General features: G+C 35.3%; 2 protein-coding genes across 2 annotated transcripts; one reads left to right on the forward strand and one right to left on the reverse strand.

The window, feature by feature from the left end:
- Window positions 1–1,632: 1,632 nt before the first annotated feature.
- Window positions 1,633–4,945, forward strand: LOC113731017 (GDSL esterase/lipase At5g45960). The gene is made up of 5 exons (XM_027256051.2): window positions 1,633–2,026; window positions 2,201–2,331; window positions 2,446–2,679; window positions 3,728–3,998; window positions 4,634–4,945. Exons 1-5 carry the CDS (start codon window positions 1,645–1,647, stop codon window positions 4,825–4,827), a joined length of 1,212 nt encoding a protein of 403 aa, XP_027111852.1. The 5' UTR covers window positions 1,633–1,644; the 3' UTR covers window positions 4,828–4,945.
- A 7-nt stretch (window positions 4,946–4,952) lies between these two features.
- Window positions 4,953–7,975, reverse strand: LOC113726106 (GDSL esterase/lipase At5g45950). Its single transcript, XM_027249641.2, has 5 exons — window positions 7,610–7,975; window positions 6,245–6,375; window positions 5,895–6,128; window positions 5,502–5,748; window positions 4,953–5,369 (listed from the first exon to the last, which is right to left on the reverse strand). Exons 1-5 carry the CDS (start codon window positions 7,875–7,877, stop codon window positions 5,179–5,181), a joined length of 1,071 nt encoding a protein of 356 aa, XP_027105442.1. The 5' UTR covers window positions 7,878–7,975; the 3' UTR covers window positions 4,953–5,178.
- Window positions 7,976–10,659: the final 2,684 nt, after the last annotated feature.

Genomic DNA, 10,659 nt, shown 5'->3' on the forward strand with positions numbered 1-10,659 from the left:
GGCCTTGTTCTATTGATCGGAGGATTCAGCTAATTAACCTATTGATCAATCCCCAAGAATTGCAAACTCAATTCCATTTATAAAGAGTCAATCAAGTCGCATGTTTTAGCTAAGGAAGAATGTAATTGAAGAAGAAACATCACTTTTGATTTTTCTCTTTGCCCATGTTAGCGAAGGATTTCTAACATTAGGTCCTTTCCTTTGTGCATATTTTCGAATTTCGTCATTATGATGTAGTGATTCTTTTTTAGTCAATTAGGGGATGGGCTATTGATGACTTGTGGCCTTTTAGGGAGAGATGAAGTGAGTGTTTAGAAGTTAGAAATCGGGCTTCCATCCAAGTAAACACCTTTTTGGGTTTTTTTTTTTTTTTCTCTTTTTTTCCCGAGCGGATTATACTCTGCGGGATTATATTTTTAGTTATTTTTAAAGGGTTTGTCTAACGGGTACTAAGAACAATAGTTAACACCAATTGAGTGCAATCAAGGACTTAATCAGTTGGAAGAAAAACTTTAAGTCTCTGCTGCTACTTTAATAAATTGTACGTACTAACCTGGATGATGGGAATTGCAGACTACTCCATGCATTTAAATAAATCTTTTTTCAGATGCATTAAAAGAGATAAGAAATAACTTAATCTTCTGCATGCAATATTACGGAAGATCCTTAGTTTACTCTAGCTTTTATTTATTACTCCGTACTTCGCTAATTTCCCTTCACCACCAGTTTGGTAAGAAAATATGCAATAAAGAATAACAAGCAATAATATATAATCAAGTTAGGTATGAGGTTTTATACAATATTCGGGCCTTATAGTCAACAAGATTTTACAATGACCATCAAACTAGAACTGGTATCGCGAAATAATTGAAACTCTCGTGAATTGATACTCTCATCCATCCGAAATATACTTGCACCTATACAATCTACAGAAAGATGATTCTGAAACAAAGAACAATAGTTATCCTAGCTAGTCATCATATAATATCAGTTGGCAAATATTTCGTAAAACGTAAGATTTATCTAATTAACTTATATGGAGGTGTAGACCAACCACTTGTTTGCATAATTATGTATCAAATTCAATTTGAAAAAATAAAAAAAAAAGTGTTCAAATCTAACTCGGAGATAAAAGTCTTTCAGGCACTTACATATCCGTTAGGTAATAGTCTAACTTTTCACCAAATTTTGTGCTAAAAGAATTTTAGTTTAGCTTCAGTTGCCCGAACTGGAGAAATATTTGATGCCATGGTCATGTCTACATTGCTTGCCCCTCGACTTCTGTGTTCTTTCCACCCTTTCGTGTTCCATACTTCTTTGAGTAATGGTCCTTGATCTCCAATCTGAAAAATCCTTGGCCTCAGCTTTGCCATGGATTGCTTCATTAAGTTAAAGTCAAGATATTTTCTTGTTGGAACCGGCAAAGTTGGTTCAGAAGGAAAAGGGTAGTTGAGAACTCATTGAAACAATTCACGAACAATTTGGTGTAGCCTCCAATCGCATCAAACCAAAACCAAATAGGAACTGTGGAATCCAGTTACCTCAACCAAACGTTAAAAAAAAATTAATAAAAAGGTAAGCTTTATATATTGTAGCCTACACTTGTTAACATAATAGAAAACCAACCTTTTTTGAGGCCTATGCATGATTGATTACTTTACTTTGATTAGCTCCACAGATATAAGGCTGGCTGGCTTTTCATCATTTGTTCTTGCATACGGTTCTTTGAGCTTTCGAGTTATCATGAGTTCTATGGTGAAAACTAGCATTTTCTCTCTTCTGCTTCTTCTGTTGTTTCTTTCTGGCACTATTTTCATTTTCCAAGCAAAGGCAGAAACACTAAACAATGCCGGGAAGAATTCAGTTCGAGCCATTTTTGTTTTTGGAGATTCTACTGCGGACCCTGGAAATAATAACTACATAAGTACCGCATTTAAGAGCGACTTTCCACCTTATGGAAGAGATTTCTCCAACCAAATTCCAACGGGAAGATTTACTAATGGAAGGCTGGCTAATGATTATATTGGTGAGTACCTAGTAGTACATTTGATTTCTTTCTTTGAGTGAAATTAAGAAACAAGTTAAAGAAAAACCTATACATATGTACAATGTTTAAGTACCATGATTGTATGTATTTTTTATTTTATTTAATTTTTGCATACATGATTGTAACAAATTTGGTCATGGTTATAAAGTGCAGCCAAATACCTTGGTATCAAAGATTTAGTGCCACCTTATCTGGATCCAAACCTCAAAATTGAGGAATTGGTGAGTGGAGTCAGTTTCGCATCTGCTGGATCCGGATTTGACCCGCTCACACCACGACTAGGGGTCTGCTGTCTCCATCACCCTCTCTTAACTAGCTAGAACGAAAATAATTCAGAGTTATAAAACCCATATGCTGAATTCTTTTAAAAAAAAATTTTTTTTAACAATCTTCTGCAGAATGTGATCTCCCTGTCAAAGCAGCTGGAGTACTTCAAAGAGTATCAATTAAAAGTGGCCGCAGCAATCGGGCAGGAGAAGACTGGAGAACTAATAAGAAATGCCATGTTCCTTGTTAGTGCTGGCACAAACGACTTTGTCGTCAATTATTTCACGATGCCGATTCGAAGGAAAGCCTATACCATTTCAGGTTACACAGACTTTTGTCTGCAAAACGTACAGCATTTCTTGCAGGTTGGTTCCCCACCCAACCCCGGCCCAAATTGCAATTTGTATAATTTTTCTTTTCATCTAGACAGCTAATATTTGCATCGTCTTGTACGTATATGTTGTTGGCTTCTTGATTTTCTTTTTCGATACGGCATTGAATTCAAGGGAATTATGGCGCTGAAACATAGAAATAAATGTTGGTCCAATCTTGAGCTTCAACCATATGGTCCATAAACATGCATCTGTATGTATATTTTAATAGAAAGTAGGCTTTTATTGATCTTTACTTGCATGGGTAGGGACGGAAAACTATAACTTGATGCTCTCTCTCTCTCTGTTTTTTTTTTCCCAAAATTTTTTTCCCTTTTGGGAAAAAAAATTTGATGGTCCCTTCAAAGATGGTAGTATGGGGAAGAGGGGAAACACAATTTTGATTGTGTTTGGATAGCCAACCTTTGAATCTTTTATTTTGGCATTATGAACACTACATCTCTAAAGTAGTTGGACGTGGGTTGACCGTCTGTGCATGAAATTTAACATTTTTTGTGGCTCAGATTAATTGAAGGTCCAACTTTTCTATGTGAAAGTGAGCAATTGTTGTTTCCTAAGTCCTAATCCCTTCCAAAGCACAGAAGATTAGCAAAACACGAATAATTAATGGTCGAAGCTAAGCTGGTATACACTTAATTAGAAGAAGTTTCCAGCAGAAATGATGCGATTGCGTGATTAATGTGGAAGTCAAGATGGCCACCAACCATGGTGACTATTGGGTCAGATCGGTGCGAGGAATTTAATGTTCAAATGATCATTTGTGTTGAACTGCATTAGAGAAAATAGAACTCTTGACTAACAGATATGCTGTAGTGGACACTTATTAAGAGTTTTTTTTTTTTTTTTTATAAAAATATATAGTTAATTTAAAAAAGTATTCAAATGTAAGAATGTAATACATATATAAGTGTTTACATTCACAAAAGGTTTACTAATACCAATCATTCACATATGTGTGTGTGTGTGTGTGAGAAATTAATGAAGGAAACTAAATCTTCTTTTGGTTTTTAATATTTGGAAGGATTTGTGGGATGTTGGAGCTCGACGAATCGGAGTTGTTGGGCTGCCACCGATGGGTTGTTTGCCGGTTGTGATTACCATCTACGCCGATCATCCCCTAACGAGTCGCGGCTGCGTCGACAGTATCTCGTCCGTCGCTCAGGATTACAATCGGAAACTCCAGAACCAACTGAACGCCACCCAAATCAGATTAGCAGCTAATGGTTCTCGAATTGCCTATCTGGATGTCTATGGGCCATTGGCAGAGATTACATCCCAAGGCCGTAAATATGGTTAGTCCCCCCATTTTTTATAAGCTATGTTGAAGGATTTCATAAACCACCATTTTTTTTTCCTTTTTTTTTGGTCATGACTTAATTAATCACTTTCCAAGACTAATAATTAACCCATTTAATTTTAGTGTTTTTCTAAAGGGATCCAATGGGCATTCATTGATATGCACTAACAATTATTATTCTCCGTTACATTAATACGCATTCCTTAATTAATTTTATCTTTTAAAAAATCTAACGTCTAAACTAGTTACATCTAAACAAGTATTTACCAAATAGTTACCCGTTAGACAAACCCATAATATAATATCAGAGAGTTTGGCTACTAGGGTCCATCGAGTACTAGCATGATGTTAATATTTTGTTGGATAAAATTGATTTATACAAAATATCTAATTGTTCAGAGTAACAAATGTAAATGTGTGCATTCATATGATAAGTTTAAATGTACATTTTTCACTTGGTCTAACAATTTACAAGACTTTCGGAACCATATTACTCCTTCTTTTGTGTGCATTATCTTACATTTATCATTAACAAATTTTTGACTCTTAAAATAATCAATATGCATTTTGCTTAACTTGAATTATTAGGTTTGTGAGTCACAGATTGAAATGCCAATTTATCGTGTGTAGATTTTGATGAGGTTAGCAGAGGCTGTTGCGGCACGGGGTGGCTTGAAACATCATTTATGTGCAACCCCAGGTCGTTCGTTTGCCCGGATGCCTCCAAGTACGTATTTTGGGACTCAATCCACCCAACTGAGAAATCATACGGCCTTGTCTTTCAAGCCCGTCGGCCTACGATTGATTACATTGTCAGTGATTAATGCTTCCTTCATTATTCCTGCGCTAATTCAAATTATACCTTAAGTAAATGTCTGTCGACTTAATTATATGAATTAGAAAATCGCATCTGAAAAAAGAGTTCATCTCAGTTTGGTTATTCGTCAAATTCGCAATAAAGAAACCACTTTTACATTTCAATAATATCTCTTCTAACAATTCATTTCACGAGTACAATAAACGACTCTGCGACGGCTGCACTCAAGAATTTGCAACATTTCTTTTTATCCTCAACTCCATGCATAATTAGCAGCCCTTTCCTCCTCCTTTTTTCTTTTTGGAGCTTAATTTCTTTCAGCAAACTCACAAGGTTGCTAAGCAAAATAATTCTTTCCTCAATTAAGAAGATCAACACTGATTGTTTTTAAAGCTTCATCAGCAAGAATCCCGTACAGGCTCTCTGTGAAGTGAACTGCATCCCAAAACACATACTTTGTCCGGTCAGAGCACGTAGCCAAACCCCGGCAAGTGCTGCCATATTCAAAGGTTCCTGTCCCACAACAGCCCTTTAATGCCTCTGTAAAACCTGCACAAAACAAAAATCCCGTCTGCATCATTAGTCATTTAATTTGTGGACAAGAGATTAGACAATAATATATAATATAATCCATGGTATTATTCCTAATTAATTGCCTCGTAAATAGTAAATACTACTAACCATATGATTTTGGATTCTGAATTACTGTTCCTATGATGGTGTATATGTCCACAAAGGAAGTTTTAAGCCCCAGGGACCCTTTTAAGCTTGTCAACTCTTGCCTTAACTTTGTACTGAATGAAAGGGCCAATTTGTTCAATGCTTCGTCGCATTTGGTCTCACCCCGAAACGTCAATACTAGTGGGAGGCAGCCAAGAGGGGGAACTCCCACTACCACTACTCTTCTTGCTCCTATAGAGTGCATTTCCTGCAAAAGTAAGTGCGATTGTTTATAAGAAATTCAGAATAAAGACATACTGTTGAGGTCATTATAAAAGATAATTCAATGGTTTAAGAACCAAAATAATTTTCCCAAAAAGTTAAGGGACCACATTATAATTTACCGAGACGCACCTTGATGGCACTAGACATAGAAGTGATCAAGAAATCTTCGTATTGTGCCACACTGAATTGTTTTGAACGTACAGGTTCCAGAAAGTAGTTTTGGAGAAAATCATTGGTTCCCATACTTAAAACAAAAACAGCATTGTTTATAAGTTCTTCAGCTTTGGTTGCTCCCACCAGCCGCCTCAGGTGTATCATGTAATGCTTGAGATACTCCATTTGTTTGGATAAGGATATAACACTCTGCCCTCCACAATTTATAAGGAAAGAGAAGAGAAAATTAATCAAATTACAATATTTTTTTTTAAAAAAAAATCAACCAATAAATTGAAGAGAAATTGGGTCTTTCATATAATTACTGAGAGATTTGCTGTGAGGTCATCGTAACCCGAAGCTGCTGATGCAAAACTAATGCCATGCAACATATCTATCTTGTTCAGATGTGGGTCGAGAAAACCTCGTATAATCTTCTTGTACCCTAGTGCCTCCGCTGCAAAATTCCAAAAAAAAAAAAAAAATCAGTAACAAAATAAGGCAAACGAGTAATATGCAAGTGTAAAACGGGCAATTGATACCACATGGAAATATTGCATTATTAGTCAATTCTGTCTCAAAAAATTAAAGCTGGCATTTATCTAGCTTGAATCATATTCATTTTTCAATTTGGAGCATAAGGAGCTAAAATTTTGAATTACTTTCAAAATGTATTTGCGGTCTATAAGTTATCTGTAGGACACTAAGGACAATGATGAAAATTTTTAATACACTATTAATGTAAATATTATTGTTTTAGATTAGCGAGTATTTATTAGCGAGTCTAAATGCATGATATATGATCTCTTTTTAAATTTGAAATTTTGTTGGCTACACTATGGCCCGCTAATATGAGAAAATTTGCAGACCATAGGAAAAATTAATTTCAAAGAACAAAATGAATGTTATTTTTTTAACACTGAATTGAAGGTTCATTTAAAGTGACTTTGGACTTCAACTAATAATATAAGTAATATTGTCAGGTTACCAACCAATATAATATTCTCAGGTGTGCTGAGTTTACGGTGACATGCAATAAATGAAACACGTGGTAATTACTTACAATAGATTATACTAAAACAAAAATGCATGCACTACACCATTAAAAAAAGAGGTTAATTATATTTACCTTCCCTAAAGTTTGGCAAATTACTAATTAAACCTTAGAGTCTGACCAAATAGCAGTCGAACCCATTTGGTAGTTTTTGGTCGAGTCCCTAATCATGACCTCCGTGAAAAGAAAAAACAAGCCTGAAGTAAAAATTTTACAGAATTTGGGCTCAGATCATGAGACGGTGGTGGCCTACAAATGGCGGAGACAAAAGGCAACATTGCTGCCACTGCTAAAGTATTTAGAAAATTTGCAAAGAAGGAGATCAAAATAAAATAGAAAAGAAAAATAAGAAAAAGGCACATGACGATTTAGAAAGACTACATCGCTTAGTACTTGTAAGATTTTGGTCATCTCATCTATTTCGTCTCGGATATTTGACGGAAGTTATTCATACGGGGAAATCTGTTATTTGGCCAAACCTCGGGGTTCAACCTGTAGGTTGATTAAATTTTAAGGGAGGTAAATATAATTAACCCTTAAAAAAAGGGACACCCTATTATCGTATTCGTAGTATGTAATTTAATCCCATTTTTTCTCAAATTTTATGGGATTTTGGGGAGCAAGATGTTTAACATACCTATGAAATCTGTGGTAAGTCTGCCATTAGTAAACCTTCCAGAAGGGCGGCCATTGATGAAATCCTTCCCATAAGGTGGGAAGTTGCCTTTATTTGTAGTGTCAAGACGGTTATTGTTGCCTGGATCAACACTAGAATCTCCAAAAACCAACACACATGTCATGTTGTTTTTAGCTGCCAGTAGTCTCAGCTGACTGATGTCAACGGCTTCTGTGAGGCCAAATGCTGCCATGGCCAAGAACAGAATCGCCATTTTCATCAGACCCATAGTTAGCTAGCAAGCTAGCTGAACCAGTTTGAATTTGATGCCTTTGCAGAAACTGGAGTTCAAGAATGCAATGGGAGTTTTTTTTTTTCTGTTGATTCTGAAAACACACAAACATTTCTCTTTAACGGCCTACGATGCATTAAATTTTGTTAGGTGGCACATTGAAAGTTTGTACGACAAAGTCGTGTGAAATCCTTTGTGTTCCAGCCTACTTTAGTTGCAGAAACTATTAAGCAATTCAACTCAATTGTTTACCCTTCATAAATGGGCCACTTTTAATTCAAGACGTTTAGTGAGAAATGCACCAATAATATAACCATTGTTGGACTCCACAAGTGAGAAATGCCATATGAAATTGGATTTGGAACGTAGGTACCAAATTAAAATGCCTCAAGACTTGACGGCAATGACCAAAAACATGAGAGTTTAAGCTGGAGCTTTTGATCATTTTCTCTCTTTGTTTTTGATATCAATTGGGACCATTTGGTTGAGTGGGGTTGGATTCCAGGTTGGAACATGAAAATAAAGGTTTAACAGTGTTGCACAAGGATTTTACATTACTTTGACATTGAACGAATTGCATTGATTAAGTAGACCCAGAGTTGCTCAACTAACTGGAAAATCATATTGCCCTTCAATGAGTACCAGCCTGCCAGGGCAGATGGATCCTCTGTCCAATATTTTGTGTCCACTTTTTTGTTCAAGGCAAAATTACGTAGTTTCGTTTATTATATCTGCTGATGTGGCACATAAAAAAAGAAAGTGGACACAAAATAGGGCGTAGATAAAGGCTCAAATTAATGCAGCTTCTCAACTCATTTGCTGGAGTTTTGGACAACCTGTGTGCACCTTCCTAATCAAGGACAGGGACTTTCAACATTGTTACCATTCAAAGTATAATTACACTTGGGACCCTAATAGAAGATAGAAGCACCGTGTTATTTTTTTCCCTTTTTTTTTTTGGTTGTGGGCTAGAAACAGATCAGCATCCATATAAAAAGTTGAAAACAAGCTCTTTTAAGGAAGGCTATCGTTATTGGCCAAGACTTCACAGGATCGAGGGTCAGATAACAATTATAGACAAGGTTATTTTTTTTTTTCCTCGTATCCTTCTATATATAAAGCATGAGGAGGGGGTTTAGTGTTAAAATTTTTTGTCATTTTTTAAGTTTTGAATTTTACCCCTATAAAAAAGTGTAATGGAAGGATCAAGACAAGAATATAAAATAGAGAAATGTATACTGGTGTTGACCATTTTTTATCCACTTTCTATGATTTTCTTAACAAATTATCAGTTAGGCATGCCGCCAATCAGTGGCTTACGTGATTTCAGTGGCATGTCATTGATGTTCTATTGGACACTACCATGATTTGGATTTTGTTTCTTGGATTGGTGTTGAGAACATTTGGATAAGTGTACTGCATGTTGTCCGTCTACTTACATACTAATAATTGAAAGATATCTATAACACTTAACCACAAAAATAAGAATAAAAAAAAATTATATACTAATGTTAGAAGAGTTCAACGCAAGATGCTGGAGCTATATCAATTTGAAGAATAATCTTTTGCAAGTAAATCTAAGCATTTGCTCATAAAATTGGACCTATGTTTTGCTTTTATAGTTTAAAAATAAAAAAAGAAAGAAAGTGTTGGTGTATTTTAATAAAATCTTAATTTTTTCCTTGACCAAATCATTACAAGGAGTTATAATAATTTATTTGGAAGTTATTTGAATTATAATTGTGGGAGTTTCATTACAAGGAGTTATAATAATTTATTTGGGAGTTATGGGAATTATAATTGTGGGAGTTACAATGCATTTTGAATGGAGTTATTATACAATTATTTGAATTAGAGTTACAAATGAATTATTTGTTTCAAATGAGGAATTAATTGAGTCTTTATAACCCATTCAAATGTGATTAATTTTTTAGGTTACAAATTCTACCAATTAACTACAATTTAATATGGAAAAACCGTTACACATTTTCAACCCCTTTTTCTTAAGGTTTTGTAGCCTATAAATAGTGAAATTCTTTGGAGAATTTGTGACACGCACTTCTCTTAACAAAAGATCATTCTAAATACTATTTTCCTCACACTCATTTCTTTCTCCCTCATTCTATTTTCTTTGGGCAAAGTAAGATATTGGGAAGCTTCTGCTTCTCTTGGTTGTGCAGATCAAAGGGAAGCAACAACTATAGAGTTGTGCTGTTGTATCCTGGAGGCGGCGCGCTAGACCTTCTGCATCGGTTTAAAAAATACCGTAGGGGCGCGTATCGTCTTAAAGAGAGCGTTCTACGCGCCTCAGCCCTACCGAACTTCTTAGTAGCTGTCAATTCCAAGGTGGTTGGATTGAAGATCAGAAGCTGTTCATCCAATAATTTTAAGATCTAGTTCGCGCATCAACCCATGCCAAAATAACTTTGATGGTACAAATTATTTGCATTTATTAATGCAATATTGAGGTATGAGATTTTGTGAATTTCTTTGTTAAATTTTTACCAAAGAAATTACTATTACTTATATGATTAATTTGGTCTAGAACCAACAGAAAGAAAGAAAGAACCTTCTTATCCCATTCCATGAACTCAGATACGTTTCTTGTATGACAGCCTCATTAAGCCATGCAAGACTAAGGGGAGGAACATATATACCCTTATTTACCCATGAAAAACCCAGGGAAAAAACATACAGCAGGAGTAGATAGGTTAGCCTTAGAAAAAGTTAAGAGAACAGAATTGGAATGACATTGAAATTAAAGCTGACAAGAGGAGCT

This window comes from Coffea arabica, chromosome 2e (genome assembly GCF_036785885.1).
Source record: "Coffea arabica cultivar ET-39 chromosome 2e, Coffea Arabica ET-39 HiFi, whole genome shotgun sequence".
Classification (NCBI taxonomy): Eukaryota; Viridiplantae; Streptophyta; class Magnoliopsida; order Gentianales; family Rubiaceae; genus Coffea; species Coffea arabica.